This window comes from Sylvia atricapilla, chromosome 16 (genome assembly GCF_009819655.1).
Source record: "Sylvia atricapilla isolate bSylAtr1 chromosome 16, bSylAtr1.pri, whole genome shotgun sequence".
In the NCBI taxonomy this organism is placed as follows: domain Eukaryota; kingdom Metazoa; phylum Chordata; class Aves; order Passeriformes; family Sylviidae; genus Sylvia; species Sylvia atricapilla.
Genome location: NC_089155.1, coordinates 8,043,676 through 8,063,302, shown reverse-complemented (window position 1 = coordinate 8,063,302; position 19,627 = coordinate 8,043,676). Strand labels below are relative to the sequence as shown.

Genomic DNA, 19,627 nt, shown 5'->3' with positions numbered 1-19,627 from the left:
TCTTCCAATTCCTCAGGAAAATAACATCCCTCAGGTTGTTGAAAGTGCTAGCAATAGAATTAATAATAAAATTCAATTCTGAGTTCTGCTCTAGTGCTCTGTCCATTAGACCATCTGGGCATTCCAGGGATTTTCACTGTGAATTTAGAAACTGTGGAAGTACTGGGTTGTTGCCTGTAAAGTGGTATTCTATGTCTTTCACAGGGGAAAAAATATACTGTTTGTTCATATGTCCAGTAGGGTGTGTTATTTGGGCTTGAAAGTTGTTGCAAGGCTTGCATCTTTTACTGATACTATATTTCAGTACTTTCAGGGCTTTTTATAAAAAACATCCTAGCGTATGGTTGTGGTTTTCAGGGATTCTGTACATTTTTGTGACTCGTTTGATTTATATACTGTAATTAAGTTAGCCAGGCTGAGTGTGGTGGTGTTGAAGCAGAGGAATGAGTCTGTACATAGATTTAATTGTAACTTGGGGTGTGCATACAGAATCAGTAATGGCTGTTCCTGGTGGGTAGAAATCTGTAATTCCTGTTTCGTTCTATGAAATTCACTTATTTTTTAAAAAGATTATATGTTTTGGTGTCTCTTGCTATATATTTACATACAAAACCAGATTATGGTAACTGTGAAGTGAAAGTAGTATAATTAAGAGCAGTGCTTCCCAGCTGCTCTGTGTGCAGCACAGCTTGTCAGCATGTGGGGTTTCTTTCCTCAGTGTGAGAGACAGCTGAGGAGAAAAAAAACCAACTTCTACAAATGTTCTCTAGAGTTCTTCAGGGAAGTTCTTTCTCATGATACAGTTGCATCTCAGGGAGACAAAAAATGAGAAATACTTATTTGTGCACAATGGACTTAGTGAGGAGCTTCTTCCTCAGCCCTTTCCTGTGGAAAGGGGATTGAGAGAACCCATCAGGTCCTGCTTCCCCTGGGCTTGTGGAGATGGAACAGGTATATTCTGCTGCAGCTCTGCTCCACCTGTTCCTGCTGGGATTTGGAGCATCAGGGAGACGGCTCCATGTCATGCCAGGGCTGGGAAGCTGGAGTTTCCCTGCTTGGCTTAGTTCTTACTCTTCATTTGAGCAGGCTGCAGTCAGAATTGAGGATAGGTTCCTGTGCAATCACTGTAGTACACTTCAGTCATTTGGGTTTAAATGTTACGGTTTTTGCCAAGTCAGGTTCATTTTTTCTGCTCTTGTTCCCGTTGACATCTTTGGCATCAGAGATCTCAGCTGTCTGTGACTGTGTGTAGCTTTTAGTGTCAGCTTCCCTTGTGACAGATGTCAGAGTAATTGCTTCGTTATTTATTTTGCTCTTAAATAATCAGCAAGTGAGAAAGGAGAAAGCTGAGCCAGAAAACAAAGTTGTAACCCAATGAATCTTATCTGGAAATTTGGGAGCAGCAGGGAAGGATTTGTCTGACTTGGGAAAGTAAGATGCCAGCAAAAGCAATTTCAGCAAACTTTAAAAGGCTTCATTGTACAATAATAGTTAATGAGGTTTCATGTTTGTTCATTTTTCTTGTATTTTAGAATTTAGTTCAACATGGAATCATTTTTCTGTAGTCAGGTCAACACTATCTATAATAGAGATTTTAGTAGTATTTTCCTTGGCCTGTGCATCAGAGTGCTTCCAGACCTCAGCACTGGGAATTTCCAGGGCTTCCCTTCAGGATCAGGACTAGATTTTTTTTAAGTTCTTAGAACTGAAGGGTATACCAGGGCAGAGCTTTATGGGGTTTGTGTAGAACAGGTGTTAGAAGCAGGATTTTACTGTGAGGAAGTGGCATGGGAAGCTGATGGGAGGTGTGAGTCTGACAGTTTAATTGCACCTTGCTATTTATAACCTTAAATATAAAGAGGATTTGGGGGACAAAAATTCTCCCGAAGTTTGTAAATTCTTTCTGTTAACCCAAAGAATGTAGTATTTCAGTGATTATTAACTAGATGACAGTTTACAGAGTTAATCCAGAGCAACTCCATCAGGCATCACTAGTGGTTTTTCCTTCGCTCTCAGGGATATAGGAGCCTGTTTCCTTTAAGAGCCTCAGTGAAATAAGTTACTTGAGATGACAATACCAAAGATTTTTTTTTTCCCAAGCATTATTGTGTTGGTTTTAAAAACACACATTTCCATAAATATTTTAGTGGCATTAAGTACACAGATTTTTACTGTGTCACTGTTTCTGTTTCCTTCTCCATTTCTTGGTGCTGTGTCCAGTAGCTCTTTACCCATGGTGCTGCTGTTTATCACCTTAATGATCATGTTAAAGATGATTTCTTAGGACCTTAACGCTGCTACAGTTAATGCTGCTCTATAAAATATTGTCGTTTAGACAAAGGATGATGCTCATACCAAAGCTGGTATTTATACATTAAATAGATGTACTGTGGGTGCATGTATCTTACAGGAATGTGAAAATGTTAATGCTGCACTACACTTATTTTTCTGACCATGCTGCTGTTCTTGAGGTGTTTCCTTTTGTAGATATCAGAACTAAATATGTGGCTATTTGGTGCAAAAATAATTTTCAATAAAACTACAGCTGCAAATAGTGTTCTGTGAGTATTTTTAAATACAAAAGCTGAAAATATTGGTTTTGAGTGATTTAAGCTGCATGCAGGTCTTGGAATCGGGCAGAGTCAGGAATAGGCTGTTGGAAATCTATGGATGTGTTGGAAGCAAGTGGCTGGGGAAGAGTGTGCTGGGGATGCAGGTCATGCACAGTATAAGGATTAAAAATATGTAGATGGTTAAGGGGTAAGAGTGTGATTTCCCAGTGAACTAATTTAATAGTGAAACAGTCGAGAAGATTGTTTTGAGACGTTCTGAGATTAACCTGTACGTTCTGCTTTGTCTCTTGCAGTCAACGAGTTCACAGTCATCAGGAAGAAGTTCAAGTGCCCGTACTGCAGCTTTTCTGCCATGCACCAGTGCATCCTGAAGAGACACATGCGGTCCCACACGGGAGAGAGGCCCTATCCCTGCGAGATCTGCGGGAAGAAGTTCACCCGCCGCGAGCACATGAAGCGCCACACCTTGGTAAGGGCAGTGCTGGGGCCACCAGCCCTTCTCTTCAGGACCTGCAGCTCATTTAAGTCTGCATTTTCTTTGCCACTTAGGGCTCATCTGAAGGCTTCTCCTGTGTCTTTTTGCCCTGCCTTTCTAAGGCTTCATGGCCGGCTGCCTGTTCATCCTCCTCCTGCTCTCCAAGCTCAGCTAGAGGCTTTCCAAGGTTTTGGTTGGATATTAGCAAAAAATTCTTCACTGAAAGGGTTGCTCAGCCCTGGCACAGGCTGCTCAGGACAATAGTGTAGTCACCATCCCTGGAAGGGTTTAACAAACGTGTAAATGTGGCTTTTGGGGACGTGATTTAGTGGTGGACTTGGCAGTGCTAAGGGAGCAATTGGACTTGATCTTAGAGGCCTTTCCCAGTCTTAACAATTCTGAATTCGATGACTTGGTGCAGAAAGCTTTAAAACACGTTGCTCAGCAAGAGCTTGAGGCAAAACTACTCTGGTCTGGCCATGCTTAATTATCAAAAATACTGTTACACCTTGTTAAAGAGGCTCCTCTGTGCTGACTGTGAGGCTGGTGCTCATGTCTAGCTCTTCACACCTTCAGAAACAAAATTTTAAGCCAGATTAATTTTCTTTTCAGGGTAGAAACGATTTGCCATCCTAAAAGGGTTCTTGAAGCTTGGTGTAGAGGTGGTATTGTGGCAGAGCAGATAGTTTCTAGGCAATAATTCCAGCAGCAGGCCTGCCTCAGCACTGACAATGCCCCAGGTCCCTCACCGGGATCCAGGAGCCCTGTGTGACATTTTTCCATAGTGCCCAAATCCCCATCATCTCTTTCCCTTCCTTTGCTGCTCCCATGTCTGTGTGGATGAGTGCCCAGCCATCTGCTTGGGCACTGCCTGCTCCCTGAGATGTCCCTTCCTTCTTTCCTTGGGGTGCTGGAGCTCAGGAGGCAGATCCCAGCGTGAGTTCAGTCCTGCTGCAAGCAGACAGGTTTTGAGATCTGTTACTGGTTTTGCAGCAGGGAGCACCTTGTCATGCCAGCTGGTTGGGTCCAGCATTTTATTTCTGAGAACTTTCCCTTTTTAAAATTGTGTTTTCATAAGTTTAAGATGTTGTCAGCATATTTCTCCTTCTCTTCTTTGAAATATGGACATTTAATCAGTTAGACTATCATCTTTCTAATGGCATTGTCCAATATAGAGGACCAAATGCTGTTTCTGTGTATAATACTAATTAAAAAAAACAGCATTTGGTCCTCAGTATTGGACAGTGCCAATAAAGGGAATAAGATTAATTTCTGTTCAGTTACATCCAGGAATATGGCTCACTTTGAACCTGCTGACTGAGCTGTCAGCTTTGGAGAAGAGGGAGAGACATGATCAGTTTTTTAGTAGAAATGCAGCCTGCTCTAGTGGAAGGTGTTCCTGTCCATGGCAGGGGGTCAGAACTAGATCAGCTTTAAGGTCCCTTCCAACCCAAACCATTCTGTGATAATTACAAATTGGTTTAGTACCTGTTTTATGATTTCTTTTTATATGGCCCTTTTAGCCCTTATTCTGCACCCCTGACCACCTTCTGTTCTCCTATTCAGCTTTTGATGCCTGAAAATCATTCTTGTACAAGCTGAAAGTGAGTGAGTGATACCTATAGATCCTGCTGGATGACTCTGAGCAGCCCTGTCCAACTGCTTTTAAAAAAGTAATAAAATTTAATGCCTTTGTTGACGCAGTAGAAGAATGTCGTGGGGACTGGCTCAGAGCAGGGGAACCTGCAGCCAGAGCATATCAGAGGCACTCACAGACTTTGAACACGGCTGGGACTGGTGCAACACAGAGCCTGAGCCAATGTCCTGCAGTAGTGAGGGCTGAGGGGCTGCAACGGGTCAATTTGTCCTCTTCCCAAAGAGCTTTAGCTCAGCTGAGTATTCTGGAGCGCAGGGTTGTGGAGAGTCAGGTGGTGAGAGATGGTGATCCCATGCTGAGGCAGGAGCAGGCATCCAGGCAGCTGATTTAAAATAAAAAAGGAAGGACTTTAATCAGCAAAAGCTTTCCCACAGGCTGTTGTGAGCATGAAAAGAAGAAACGAGTTAAAAAGGATTAGGGACTGGTGATATGTACCCGAGGCTCTGGTGGCTGCTGGGCTGCTCAGAACAACCCCAAACCACTGGCACTAGATCCTTGTGTGCTTCTACACCACTTCCTAAAGTGTCTCCTGAGGATCAGTGCCAGACACAGGGCATTGAGTGCCTGTGCTGTCCCCATGTGGTGTAAATATATAAAAGAATAAAGGAAAAAAAAATATAAAAGAAAAATACATATTTATAATACATACTGGGCAGCCCTGAAGCAGTCAGGCAGTTGGACTAGAAGACTGTCATGGGTCCCTTCAAACTAAATTTATATATATATATATATATTTATAAAATCAGTATGTATTTTACATGTAGATATATCTGTATAAGAGAAAATACCTGATGAGGCTCCTTGTGGTGGAGTTGGGGAGTTCTCACCGCTCTGGGTTCCTTTGGCAGAGGAGCAAGTGGATGTTTTGACAAGCTCCTTGCCTTCCATGCAGAGCAAAAGTGGCCAGGGACAGATTTCACCTTTAATCTGGTGGTTTGTGCTTCTCAAAGTATGTAATTCTGCTTACTGAATAGTGCAGTTTCATTCTAGAAGTGAATTATTTTATCCTGCAGAGCATTTTCCTTGCTTCCTTTACTGGCCACATATTCTGCGATAGCTTCATGTGCCCAGGATTCTTCCAGCATGAGTTATGGAAGAGAAACATTTCTGTCAAACCAAAGTAGTCAGAAATAAGGTGAGAAGTGCATTCAGATGCATTTTTTGGGAGATACAGGAGGTATTACAAGTGCTTCTGTTCTTTGGTTCTGGAGATCAGTGGGATCAGGAGGGAGACCACTAAATCACCATGACATTAACACTGATTTTATCAGGGTTGTTTTTCTCTGGTCTTCACAGAACCAGTGCTTGTCAAATTATTTTTTTTTTTCTTTTTAACATTTTCCTCTTGGTGGTGGGTGTGATACAACTATTGCACCCGAGAAAAACAGAAGGAAAAAGGAAGAAAAAAATTACGATAAAAGTTTGTCTCAGACTTATGAGTGTGATCATGAACTGGGAGTCCCAAAGGATTTTCCATTGTGTGTCGTCATTGCAGGGTTGAATTAATCGTGATGGGTTTGAATTCGTGGTGGACGCCAGTTGTGATCTCAGGTCACAGTTGTGGATTTGCCTTTGCAAGGACACGGGAGCAGCTCTCATTCCACCTCTGCCGGCATTCACCTCTGTGATCTTCCTTCTTCTGCAGGTCCACAGCAAAGATAAAAAATACGTCTGCAAGGTTTGCAACCGGGTGTTCATGTCAGCGGCCAGCGTGGGGATCAAGCACGGCTCCCGCCGCCACGGCGTCTGTGCCGACTGCTCCGGCCGCGGCATGGCCGGACACCTGGACCACAACGGCGGGGACGGGTCCCCAGACGAGTGTTACCCCGGGGAAGGGCAGTACATGGAAGACCCGGATGACATCAAAGTGGAAGGAGACGAGGAGATGGGAGATGACGACGACATCAAGTGGAAGGATGACGTGGGGATGTCACAGGATGATGTGATTTTAGATGATGACAAAGATGTCGACTCCCCACAGGAGCAGGACAACTCTGGGGAGAACGACAAGGATTTTACCTGGATTTCTTAGGGATTATTTTTGTTTGTTTTTGGGGTTTTTTTTTCTTTTGTTTCGCTCTGTTGTTTGTAGGGGGAGGGAGGGTGGGAAGGAAAGGAGTATGTTGGAAAAACTAAGTAGCCTTGTTGTCGTCCATGTGTGCAAAATAACTCTTGTGTTTTCTAAACAAGTCCTTCTCTGTTCCACTCAGACACTGTCTTAGCAGGGTCGCTTCCAGCGGCACGACTGACTTCGCCTTCCCCCTTTTCCCTTTCCCTTTTCCCCCTGTGACCCCCTGCCCATGGCCACCCCTTTGGCCAAGCCAGCCAGGCTGCCCAAGAGGGAGGTGGAATCTCTGCAGGTGTGAGGAGGCTGGTGAAGCATTAATCCTCCTCCCCTGCCCACTCCAAACCGAGCACTGGGGAGGTCTTTGTGTCCAGAGCAGGTTTGTTGGTTGGTTGGGGTTTTTTGACACCTTGCCTGTGCTAAAATCACAGCAGCAGTGGAATTTCAAGCTAAGGTTGTGAAAGCAGATGGATGGATGTGTTGGAGGGCTTCCCCTGATGATACAGGCTTTTTGCAAAGTTATTTAAAGAATTTTAATTATTTTTTATGGAGCCAAATAGATCAAAAGGCAAGTCAGATTACAGCCTTATGAATACTTCTCTTGGATTCTTAGCTTCCAAAAGAATCACCATCAAAGACAGATTGTGACTTTTCTTGGACCTACTGACATCTTACCCATGTCCTGTCTTCCAGCCTTGGTCATCCACAGGCACTGAAACACATTTGTGCTTCTGGAAGCATCTTTTGCTCTAGAGGACACAGCTCTGTACCTGTCATTCTTCTCCAGAAATATCTTCACTTTTCTCCCTTTGCTCAGCTGCCTTTTTCACAAATATATGCAAACTGTAGCAAAACAGAGGCATTTGGCCAAGTGCAGGATGAGCTGGGAAAGGTGAGAAGCCGAGGTGAGGAGATCCCAGCAGGATGGAATCTTGTTGCTCCTGTCCCATGGACGTCTGTGGGGCCAGGATTTCATCTGGGTTCCTTGTTCTTCCTTGCCAATCTCAACATTGTCGTTGATCATGGGTAGGTCTAACACCTACTTAATTCATGACAAAAACCTTCAGCTTTAGTTGCACTGGTTCCATGTAAATTTTCCAATAAACCATTTCTTCTTTAGATAAGAACCAGGTTTCTCTCTCAGCGTCTCCTCAGACTCTGTGGGGCTTTTCCAGATAGTTGGATTCTCCCTGTTCATATCGGCCACTGTTGCCTTCTTCCAGCTACACCTAAATAACAACAGCAACAGCGTGTGTTGGAATTGTCTTATTCCTGAGAAACAGCTTGTTCTACCTTCATCTCTTTGCTTCTGGTGCTTTTTAAAATAAACAAAAAAAAAAAAGCTGAAGACCTCACTGCATCCTTGCCATCGAGCAATTTTCTACGATGTCCGTGACTGTGGTACCTTGAAACTTGCCACGAGAGACAACCCGTTACCAGAAGCCAAATGACTCAAGGTGCTATTTTCCTTCCTGCAGGCCTGGTGGTCCATGAGGGAAAGTGTGGTTCCACCCAGCAAAGGAATTAAAAGTATATTGTAATAAACCCCCAAGTGATCTGAAAGGATTTAAGCCACTCGGTGCCAGGATTTTGTGGAGCGTGGTGGGATCCTCGATCCTGGCACCTGCAGGAGCTGGATTCTCTCTCCATTCCCTCCTTCCAGCTGCATCCTGGGTTTATGGCGTTCAGTCCCTTTCTCTGCTCCTCGGTTCCCTGCAGACATTCACCACCTTCTCTCTGCCTCCATCACCCCGGTTCACCGTCGGTTCCATTGGGAGCCTCCAGGCTCCTGCCCCGTCCATCTGGGGATGCTCAGTGATGTGGGAACACGGCTCTTTCCTAAAATCCTCTGTGTGGCTCACTGGGGCCACACCAGCGCTGCAGCTGCTGCCACCCCTTGGACTGGAGGAGTTAGTGGCACTTGTTGCTTTAGGCGCTGAGCAAGGAAAACCCTCTTAAATATGGGGAGAGCAGAGCGGGTCATGCAGGAATATTTTTCTTAACTTGTAAAAATCTCGTTTTGCGTTTCAGCTTCTTTTCCTTCTCCTCCCTTATTTAAAAAGCTGTAAAAAGCCACCTAGTATGTCACAATTTGACTTTTATATACCTTTTTCCAGTGCTTTTAGGGGGGGTCCCAGAATGAGGAGGCTGTTCCCTTGTCCCGATTTTGGCCCCCCAGAGTGAGGGTTCTGTATTTATTGTCATTTGCCCTGTAAATAGGGAGGGATTAGGGGGTGCCTGAAGTCCTGAATGTGCAGCCTCACCTGTTGCATGTAGACAAATACATACAGTACTTAAAGATTTATCTTTAGCTTTGCTTTTTATATGTAAAAATCTATTTCAGAGAGAATTTTTAAAGCTCAAACAGTTCAAACCCCTCAGTTTGTGTCACATTCCGATGGCACATCCCCTCCAATGCTGGTGTGTGCATCCACCCTCTGAGGAGGAGCAGATGTGGGCCAAGCCCTCCTCTTCCTCCTTGCCCTTGGGTGACTCAATTTTGTCATCAGAGTTACAAAGTGCTGAGCTTTCTTCACAATTCCTTTGGAATTATTTTATTCTTTTCTTTCCGTATTTTTATTAAAGGTGGGCAGAGAGCCAGGTAGCCCTCAGGAGTGTTTCCAATTTGAGGCTCTTTGAACTGAGGATGCAAAAAATAAAGCAAAAAAAAAAAGGGGGGGGGAAGAGAAAAATGAAAAATCCACATAAAAACTAACTTTTGCCATGTCATAACCTTGCACATGCTTCTGTCCCACTAACACACACCATGTACCAAATAAAAAAACCCTTCTAACACCTGATGTTCATTGAAGTGCTTTGTTCTGATGGAGGTGTGCAGAGTTGGAAATGGCAGGGATTCATCTTTAACCTTCCATGCTCTGACTTGGGTTTGAAAAAAAGGAAATTGGGCATGTTTTTTTATGCTGAAACTTTATAAACTTCATCAGTCACTCCAGGTGATCGCATCCCTCCAGCTTCTCTCCGGGGTCTCTCGGATATACTGCCTATGCAAACTTCTGCTCTTGGAGATTTAAACAAAACCCCACTGATTCTGCCTGTTCTGCATCTCGTCTTTGTATTTCCCTTCAGGGCTTTGTATACTTCACTGAGGTTCCCTTTTTTTAATTTTTTCTAAATATATATATATATGTGTGTGTGTATATATATACAGACTTAGTTCCAAAACAATAACTCCCTTAGAGGTAAAACATGGATATACTCCGTCTTGAGAACTTGCAACTCATTTTTTTAAAGAGTTACATGTAAGATTTGTACATGTCAATGTTCCTCCTTGAATTCCTTGATTACCCTAATTTTATTTTTTTTTTAAATCTGAGTGCCAGGAGTAGAGAGTGGAGTGGGGCAAAGGGCATCATCCTGTCTGTGCCCTCTGGAAAACATCCCAGGGATCCGTGGACTTGGAGAACATCCGAAAGGATGGAGACAAACAAGATCCTTGTGTTGATTTGGGATTCCCAAAACTCTTCTTGAAATCATGAATTCCCCAGTTTTGTGGTTTATAAGGTCACCCCAAAGCCTCACAGCTGCGGAGCGGCTTTGCAGGGAGGCAAGGGGGACTTCTCTAATGAAGGTTTGCAAAGTGATTGTCCTTTCCCCTTTCTTCTTTTCTTTCATCAAAAATCAGGTTTTTGGACATCAAAACGAGTAATTTTTGTCCGGAAGGAAACCCACTCCAGCGTTACTTCCCTTTTTGTTTCCTCTCCCCACTCCTGCCTTTAAACACTCGGCTTTCCTGAAGCAAAGCTGTGGCTTTGGGGTGGGTGGCTGCATTTTGGGATTGTCCCTGAGCACCCTCCCCTCAAAGCCCCCCCTTTTGCACCCTCGAGGAAAGAAACTCCATGAAAATAATGCAAAAACTGGAATTTTTTGCAATATTCTGAAAGATAATCTAATTTTCACTCATTCTGTGACATGTGCGACTCCTATGAAAGCCATAATTAATGGTTCCTTTGATTTTGTAGATCCTGAGTCGTGTTTTGAATTTCAACCTTTTTTTTTTTTTTTTTAAGTCCCCCTAGTCAGAGTGCTGTGTGTATGCTTTCATATATATTTATTTTTCAACGTGCTTTAAACCTGTCTACAAAAATAAAGCTGAACAAACACAAAAAGGACGGTGTTTGAAGATTGTTGATTTTTTTTTTTTTTTTGCTGGGAATATTCTATATTATACTGACTTTATATTAATTATTATAAACCTGTGTTTGTATTGAAGATGTGTTTAATATTTTGGGGAGGTTGAGAAGATTTCGTAACCAGAAGTCAGTGGGAGAACATGCTGTGTTGTACTGATTTTCTGTCAATGTAGTTCAGGTAAATCTGATTTTATTTTCTAGTTGCTGCCCAGTTCCTCGCCTGCTGAGGGCTGCCCCTCGGATAGAACCTTTGTGATGGGATTTAGCTTAGACATACCTGCAAAAATCAATCAGTTTCAATAAATTGGGAAATTGCTGCTACGATTTTGTCTGCTTTTTCTTTTTTTAAGTATGTCATTCTTTTCCTCCTTGCCCTGTGTGGAAGGATGGGGCAACATGGGGAGCAGCAAGGAGCACTGCTCACCCCCAGGCTGGGGCTGCTGCTCCCTGCCCCTTCCCCTTCCTCATTCCAAACAGGTACCTGTGGCTCATTCCCTCTCCCCCTGCTGCCTGTTGGTGGCAATTTACTTGTTTTAGGGGCATTACTGACATTAAAGTAACTCCCAGGAAAATGCACAGGGTGATGCCATTCCAGGGGGATGTGGAATGCAGGAGGGGGGTGACAGCTGTGGGTCTGGGGGTGCCAGGAGTCACAGGGTGCCCACCCTGCCTGTCTTAACTGTAACTAAATAACAGGAATCATTTAAAAAATCCAAACATTTATTATTTTTTTTTCTTTTGGATCTGATACGTCGCATCCCTGGAGGGGACAAGTGGGGGCACAGCACCAGCCTGACCCATGGGGCCAAAGCAGTGTCCAACCCCCTGCAAGGGGGGAACCTGCAATGGGGGGGTCCCTGATGCAAAGGGAACCTTCCCACAGGGCAGGAGGGTGGCAGGGCCACCACCCCTGCCTGTCCCCTCCCTGCAGGGGGAGAGGAGTGGGGTGGCATGACCTGGCCAAACCCGAGCTGCTGCCTGGGCTGGAGAATGACAGGACAAGAGGGGAGAAAGGGTTTTGAGGGGAAAATGGGTGGGGGTTTTTTGGGCAAAAAGGGGGTTTATAAAGTGAATTAAACCCCTTGAAACCCACCCAGGGCTGGAGGCACCCCGCTGCCGCGGCCCGCGCGCTCTTGTGCTGTGGGAGGGAGTAGGTAAAAATACGGATTTTCTTATATTTTATTCAAAAAATAAAAACCACACGAAGGAAAAAAAAATAATAAAAGTAAAGGAAAACAAAAAGACCCCTCTTTGTGCAGTTTGGCTTAGTGCAAATGGGCGCATTCCTGCAGGCACTTCCCGGGGCATTGCCCCGGTGGGGGCTCCCCAAAACGAGAGAGAGAAATGACATTACAAAGAGTAAAAACCCCCCTGGGGGAGGTGAGGGGGGGCAGGCACCCACTTCTGCCCTGGGCACTGGGGCTGCCCCCCGGGAGCAGGTGGGGGGCAGGAACGGACACCCCCTTTTCCAAGCCCCCTGCGGCCACAGGCACAGCTTATTTGAGCCATGTGGGGATCCCCAAACCGGAGTTGGGAGAGGGCTGGGAGCAGCCAGACACCCCCTGCCAGCCCCCGCCGGCAAGGAGCGGGGTTGGATTGTTGGATTTAGCTTATTTTCAAAGGGGAAAAAAAGGCAGGGGGGGGACAAGCTCCGTGGCGGGGGGGGCTGTGTGTGTGCATAAAGCTTTCGGGGGGCCGTTCCCTGAGTCCGGGGGGCGGCCGGGGGGGCGCGAAGGCACCTCGAGTGCAAAATGTGCAAGAAGGAGGGAGCGGCGGGGCTCCGTCAGTCGAGGAAGCGCTGGCAGGCCTTCTTCCAGCGGCACGCTGTGCACCACATCTCCCGGTGCTCCATGCCGTACACCTTGCGGCACTTCTTGGCCTCCCCCCGCGGCCGCCTGCGGGCAGAGGGGACAAGTCATAACGCGGGGGACACGCACGGGTGAGAGGGGACGGGGTGGGGCACGATAGCAATGGCTCACCTGGGCACGGCCGGTGGCTTGGGTGGTGGCGGGGTGGGGACAGTGGGGGACACTGGTGGCCGTGGTGGCGTCCGGCAGCCCTGGAGAAAGAGGACACAACCCTCATCAGACACGGTGATGAGGGAGTGCAGCAGCCTCACCTCCATTCCTGTCCCCACTCCATCCCTGTGCCCACCCCATTCCTGTCCCCGCTCCATCCCCACTCCATCCCCATGCCCACTCCATCCCTGTCCCCACTCCATCCCCGTCCCCACTCCATCCCTGTCCCCGCTCCATCCCCACTCCATCCCTGTCCCCACTCCATCCCTGTCACCACTCCATCCCTGTCCCCGCTCCATCCCTGTCGCCCCTCCATCCCTGTGCCCCTCACCTGGTACGCGTGGTCAGTGTGGACGTGGCAGCGGCCGGGGGGCGCCGGGGGGCTGCAGGGGGAGGCCAGGGCCAGGTCGAGGATCGGCAGCGCCGGCGGAGGAGGAGCCTCGGGGCCGGGAAAGGCGGGAGGCACGGAGGAGGTGGGAGAGACCGGAGTGAGGCTGGAGAGCCCGTCAGTCAGTGCATCCACGTCCACGTCCAGCTCTGTGTAGTAGAAATCCTCCTCGCCATCACTCTGCTCCAGGTCGGCTTTCCTGCTGCAGGGAGAACAGAGGCTGGCTGGGACACTCTCCCCCAGCACTGCAGGACCCTGCAAGGGGTACCAGAGGGTCTGGGGGTGTCCAGAGGTACCCCATGTGCTTACCCAAGGTGCATGGTTCGGATGTGCTTCTGCATCCCTGAGGAGCTGCTGAGGACTTTGCCGCAGCTCTTCCACAAGCACTTGAACATCACCTTGGTGGAGTTCTGCAGGAGAGAGGTGTCAGGCTGGCAGCACCATCCCCAGCCTCATTTCCAGCCTCACTGTCATCCCAGCCCAAGTATCTTCTTCACTGTCATCCCCAACCTTACCCCCATCATCACCTACACCCCCAGACTCATCTCAACTGTCATCCCTATCTCCAACCTCATCCCTTCATTCCCACCCCAAATGTCACCCTCCTCATCTCCATCCTCACTATCCCCATTCCCAAACTCATTCCGCATCCAACCTCATCCCAACTGTCATCCCCATTCTTAATATTCCCAAAACCCAACTTCGCCCCCCATCATCATCCCCAGCTTCATCCCACCTTCCTCTTCCGTGGGGTGGGCTCTCCAAAGATGAAGTGGGTGCCGTCGGGCTCATCAGGGCCCTCATCCGGCAGTGGGCCAGGCAGGAAGGTGCTGGGGACGTGGCTGGAGAGGGGAGGTGAGGGGGTGGAGGGGGTGGATCGGTCGCTGGAAGGGTCCCAGCTCCAGTCCCCGCTGGCGTTGCTGCTGCTGCTGCAGCTGGAGGACATGGCAGGAGCCTCCTTCCAGACCTCGCTGCTGGGCTCTGGTGAGAAGGAGGAAGAGGAAGGTCAGGTCCTGCCGTGGGACACATGTCCAGGGATGCGGGCGACAGGGACCTGCTCTTACCTGGGGCATGAGTGGCCGGTGGGTGCCCGAGCACCAGCGGGCTAGCAGAGAGGCTGGTGAGCACCGCTGCTGCCATCACCTCATCAATGCCTGCCTTGCCTGAGAGCTTCCTGCCAGAGAGAGCAGAGAGGGCTGTGTCAGGATGGACGGGCCCCCTGGGACCCTCTATCACTTTCCCTCCCCCACTGGTCCCCACCAGGATCTCCCACCCACAGCGGCCTGCACCCACTCCAGGGTGGCCTGTGTGGGGATACAGGGGTGGCACAGGGTCTCAGTGGCCCCACCATGCTGGTGGCATCACCAGGTGGAAAGGCACTTGCAGATTTCCCACATCCTGCAGCACCCAGAGATGCTGCTGACCCCTCCAGGGATCATCCCAGCAGCTGGCTGGGATTCCCCTGGGCGTGGAACAGGCAGAAGTGCAGGCAGGCTGCCAAAATGCCACTGCCTGTGCCATGCCAGGGGCAACTCTCCATGCCCATGGGCAGCACTGTGCTGGAGGGTACTGTCACCTCCATCCTGCCCAGGGACGTAAGGATGGCTTGCCTAAGGCCAAAGAGTTCCTTGAGGTGGAAAAAATATAAAAAAACTTAGATAAAAAAAAAAAAAAACAAACCCAAAAACCAAGAGGTCAAGAGCACCCAAAAGCATTCTGCAAACAGATAACCTGGTGATGCTCCCAGCTGGGAGTCCCCAGAGCTGCCACTCAGTGGGACAGCCACTCACTGCCGGGATCCCGGTGGGGCCAACAGCGGCCAAAGTCCTCCTGCAGAAAAAAAATCCCTGCTCCCGCAGCGAGGCCGGTGCTGGTGGGAGGGTGGCGGCCGTGCCGGTGTCCCTACCTGTGCCGGGGCACGGGGATGCACTGCACGGCCGAGTGCAGCGCCAGGCAGCGCTCCAGCCCCGCGTCCAGCGCCCGCAGCATGGCCTCCTGGCTGCCCGCGTCCTGCGGCGGGGGTGGCTCCCCCAGCCAGCCCTCGGGTCCCAGCGGAGCCTGCGGGAGAGACAGCGGGCAGCAGGGATCCCCGGGCAGAGGATTCCGCAGGGATCCCCGTGACCTCGGTGGGATGGGGAGGTGGGTTTGGGGAGCTGGATCAGCGCCTCCAGGCAGGGCGGTGGTGGGACCCTGCCAGCCACTCCGTGGGTCCCCCTGGGGTAAATCCCATGTGGATCCCAGCAGGTCGCGGTGGGTTCCAGCCAGGAGCTCCTTAGCACTCTCCAGATCCCCCTGTGATGCCGCTGCCAGCACCATCACCCACTGGCTGAGCATCAGCAGGGACCCAGCAGAGCCAGGAGACGACCTGACACCGTCCTGGAAACGCAGCTCTAAGGTGGCAGCACCCACATCCCACATCCCGGTACAGACCCACACCTCATGAACCCACGTGCCAAGTTTATCCCGCTCTGAGCGGATCACCCGGGATCCAGCGGGTATCCCAGAGCCGGGAGCACACTCGTGCCAGGCCAATCCCAGACACCGGCGCTCACTGCCCGAGCTCCGGCACCGAGTGGATCCCGCTCCAGGGAGATCCCACGTGATCCAGCACCGAGTCGATCCCGCTGCGAGCGGATCCTACCGATCTCCCTGGGGCGGGGCTGGGCGGATCCCCGCGGCGGGAGACCCCCGGAAGATCCCAGCGGGCTGCGATCCAGAAGAGACGATCCCCCCCGGGCGTGCGGGTGATGTGACCGACCACCACCCCCCGCGCTCCGCCGCTACAAACCCCCCCCCTTCCCGCCCCCCAAAGTTTATCCCATCGCGGCGCCATTTTACCGGCGGGGAAAGTTTCGGGCGGGCCGCTGTCAGCTGTCACCGCCCCCCCGCCGCCTCCCCGGATCCCACCCCGGTCTCCGCCGCCGCCCCCGGTACCTTGGCGGCGGCGGCGCGGGCGGCGGGCGGCGCGGGCGGGGGCGGCGGGCGGCGGCGGCGGCGGGCGGGCATTAGGACCGCGGGCGGGCGCGGGGGGTCCATGCGCGGAGCGGCCGCGGCCCGGCGGGGGGAGCGCGCTCCGCCGCGCGCGGCCCCGGTGTCGGCGCCGGCCAGGCCACGCCCCCCGAGCGCCGCGCCATTGGCCGAAGCGCGCGGGTTGGAACGCGGCCGCCGCTATCCGCGCCGCTGATTGGTCGAGGCGCGCTGCCACTTCGCTGGCGGCGGCCACGCCCCCCTCCTCGCGGGGCCGCCACGCCCCCGCCGCCGCGCCACGCCCCCGCCGGCAGCGGCCATCTTCGCGCGCCCCGCCCTCCTGCCGCGCGCGCTGCCCGCGGGACCCCCCCCCAAAAACAACACCTCCCCAAAACCGCACCCCACCTCCACTGCCCGTGTCACACCCCCCTGCCAACACTCAGACCCCGCCGGCACTCCTGAGGCCACCGTGAAGTCACCCCCACCTTTTCCCGCCAAACTCGCGGGGCTCCCCAAAAGTTGCAGAGGACCCCCGAAAGTTCCGATTTTGTTGTTACGGCGCGGGATTCTGGGCGCCCCCCAAATAAACGTGGGGATCCCGCCACCGCGGAGCATCCCGCAAAACTCCCGACGGCTCCTGCGGACTTACCGGGGTGAAAGTTACAGCGTTAAAATTTGGGGCATTCGTGCAAAAGTCATGTCCCCCGCCAAATTATAGGGCTGCCGATAAGTTACAGGGGTTCTTCAAACGTTGCTGAGCTCCACACAAAGTTATACCCCCCAAAACTTACAGGACTCCCCAAAATTCTTTCCGAAGTTTTATATCCCCTACAATCTGCCTGTAGGGTTCCCCCCATCAGCTCTAGGGCTCCCCCAAAACTTACAGTCACCTTCTGCTAGAAAGGGGGTGTGGTCTGGCCTTTTGGGGTGTGTGCGCCGTTCCCAGCAGGAAAGAAGTCCCCAATTCAACCGTCAGCCCTGCCGGAATCACTGCCAAAACCCACCCAGAATGGCCGGGCTGGGTGTGGGTGGGGTGTCCGGGCTGCGAGAGGTACAGGACGTACTTGGGGTACTGAGGTGCCTGGGGTGTACACGGGGTGCGTGGGCTCCGTGGGGAGCGTGGGCTACCCGAGGCATGTGGGATGCGTGGAATGCCCTGGGTACATGGAATGCTTGGAGTGCGTGGGGCGCATGGGATTCTGGGGTGCATTAGGGTGCCCTGGGTACGTGGGGTGACACGGGGTACCTTTAGTGCAGGGGGTATGTGCTGTCCATGTGATTTAATAGGGTGCGTGAGGTATTGGGGTGCATGGGGTGTTTGGGGAGCTCCGGCTGGCGCCCAGACGCCTTCTGCTCCTCGCCTGCCCCAAAACCCGCGGGGCAGCGAGCGCCGGGCGGCGGCGAGGGGCCGGCAGCTCCTGCTCCTGCTGTATTGACCAACTCGCAGCCTGAAGGCCGGGACAGAGTCCGTGCGGCTGTTCTGGATGGTGGCCCCCGCCTGTCCCCCCCCGCCTGTCCCCCCCTGCCTGTCCCCCAGCACCCCTGGGCTGCCGGACACGGCTGATTCCCGTGGCTCGGGGGCTGTGGGGTTGCTGGGGCAGCATCCCGGGGATCCCCTGCCTGGGGAGACGACGTTCCCAGCTTGGCTCCTGGGGTGTTTGGCCACCTCTCGTTCCCTGCTCAGGTTCCGCCCTGCTCCAACCCCAGGTGCTTTCTTAATAGTGAAAAAAGCAGCAAACCGGGAAACCCCCACAAGCCCGGCCAAGTGCCCGGTGTCACCCCGGCACAGGCGCCGCGGGGTGTCCCTGCACGCCACAGCACTGGGGACCAGCCGGGGGAAGGGCAGTGTCCCCCAAGAGACACCCGCGGTGCCCCGGGCAGCACGGGAGGAGGAGCTCAGCCGCAGCAGCCTTTATTCCCCATCCTGTCCCGTCCCTGGGGAGTGTGATCCCGCAGCCCCCGTTCGCGCAGCCCTGCAGGAGCCTGTGAGGCCCGGGGGAGGCTCCGTGGCCGCCCCCGCTCTGGTTTAATGGTTAACGGCGGCCGAAGCGCAGAGCTGGAGGCTCCGGCGGCTCCGTTCGGTGTTGTGCAACTCCACGAGAATCGCCCACCCCCTTGCGCAGGGGGCCAGCAGCCCGACCCCCGGCCCGGGCAGAGGGGCTCGGCAGGGTGGCATCCCAAATTAAAATCGTGATCATAGCACCTCTTAAGTTGGAAAAGCCACGCAAGGATCATTTAGTCCAACTCCTGGCCCTACACAGGACTCCCCCAAAGAGTCACCATCCCTGGGAGATCCCCCCGTGGTACCTGGGTGCCCTTGCTAGCGCTTGGCTGTGGACTGGACTGTGATGCCCCTCGCCCGGGGGGTCTTGCAGAGGGATGCGCGGCCGTGCCGGCACTGCCCGTGTCCCCGGCTGCCTGCTGGGGGTGCGGAGCTGCCGGGGGACGGGGACGTATGGGTGTGAGCTTTAGGGATGTGGGGCTAGGCAGGGTGCGGAGCTGTTCAGGTGTGGGGCTAGTTTGGGTGGAGAGTCCTGTGCTGCCGTACAGCCACAGAGCTGCGCGGGCTGCGGAGCCGTACGGGGTGCAGGGATCATGTGGATCCTTATATTACAGAGCCCGGTACAGCGCCATGCAGTGTGGCACACCGTGCAGGTGTCGCACCGTGCAGTGTGCAGTGCGCCTTGCAGCACCCTGCTACATCCCGCAGGATGGACTATGGGACGTGCAGCCCCGTTCAGCCTCTTGCGGCGCTCGCTGGGCTCCTGCTCGCTCCCTCTTGTGGGAACGGCGCCGTTCAGCATCGTCCCCTCGCGGCGTGACAGAAAACCCCGCACACTCTGTCCCCTGGGGCTGAGACAGGGTACTGACCCAATCCCGACCTTCCCGACCAGACCCTGAGACTCCAAGTAAGGTTTGGGATGGATTCTTCATTCACCACCCAGATTTCGAGTCTCCAGCCAGGGCTCCAGGCGCATTTTCCAGCTCCCTGAGGACTGGGCAGTAGTTTTCTTAAATAATTCTGGCTCTCCCAAGTCCCACAGGAATTATGGGCAAGCGGGCAGCCCTGCACGGCTTCTGCTGCTGCTGGGGCAAACTGGAGACCAAATCTGGCCACCTCAGTTCTGCCACAGCAGGAGCTTTCCCTTCCCTGGTGCCATTCCAAGCCTGCCTTTCCCCAGGGATGTGGCACAGTGGTACCCACATCCCAGCCCACAGAGACCGGCGTGAAGCCACACTGATCCCACATGGAAGTGATGCTCCCGTGCCTCGGCAACACAGCCCAAAACAGCTCAGGGGGGTTCAGGTGGTGCAGGAGGGACCCAGCCA

At 52.0% G+C, this 19,627-nt stretch overlaps 2 protein-coding genes across 4 annotated transcripts in view; one reads left to right on the top strand and one right to left on the bottom strand.

Annotated features, from left to right (window-relative positions):
- The window catches only part of ZBTB46 (zinc finger and BTB domain containing 46), a 48,908-nt gene extending 39,780 nt beyond the window's left edge, over nucleotides 1–9,128 (top strand). For both annotated transcript variants that reach the window (XM_066330792.1, XM_066330794.1), the window contains exons 7-8: nucleotides 2,867–3,042; nucleotides 6,351–9,128. In XM_066330792.1, coding sequence (XP_066186889.1) covers nucleotides 2,867–3,042; nucleotides 6,351–6,737 — 563 coding nt within the window. In that variant the 3' untranslated portion in view covers nucleotides 6,738–9,128. The remainder of the gene's footprint in view (nucleotides 1–2,866; nucleotides 3,043–6,350) is intronic.
- Nucleotides 9,129–12,589: 3,461 nt separating this feature from the next.
- Nucleotides 12,590–16,404, bottom strand: SLC2A4RG (SLC2A4 regulator). 2 transcript variants are annotated; one of them, XM_066330797.1, is made up of 8 exons: nucleotides 16,265–16,404; nucleotides 15,237–15,388; nucleotides 14,395–14,504; nucleotides 14,067–14,311; nucleotides 13,640–13,740; nucleotides 13,274–13,532; nucleotides 12,904–12,983; nucleotides 12,590–12,819 (listed from the first exon to the last, which is right to left on the bottom strand). In XM_066330797.1, exons 1-8 carry the CDS (start codon nucleotides 16,364–16,366, stop codon nucleotides 12,708–12,710), a joined length of 1,161 nt encoding a protein of 386 aa, XP_066186894.1. In that variant the 5' UTR covers nucleotides 16,367–16,404; the 3' UTR covers nucleotides 12,590–12,707. The 2 variants fall into 2 exon arrangements, with proteins under 2 accessions (XP_066186894.1, XP_066186893.1); XM_066330796.1 differs by lacking the exon at nucleotides 16,265–16,404 and having other exon boundaries at nucleotides 15,237–16,062.
- Between the last annotated feature and the right edge of the window lie 3,223 nt (nucleotides 16,405–19,627).

What these genes read in the sequence shown, in the direction of transcription:
- SLC2A4RG (XM_066330796.1), bottom strand. Translation starts at nt 15,748, where the DNA reads ATGTGGGATGTGGGTGCTGCCACCTTAGAGCTGCGTTTCCAGGACGGT. An exon ending in ACACTGACCACGCGTACCAG is followed by an intron (nt 12,984 to 13,273) that starts GTGAGGGGCACA and finishes CTCTTTCTCCAG; the next exon opens with GGCTGCCGGACGCCACCACG. An exon ending in AAGCCACCGGCCGTGCCCAG is followed by an intron (nt 12,820 to 12,903) that starts GTGAGCCATTGC and finishes CTCTGCCCGCAG; the next exon opens with GCGGCCGCGGGGGGAGGCCA.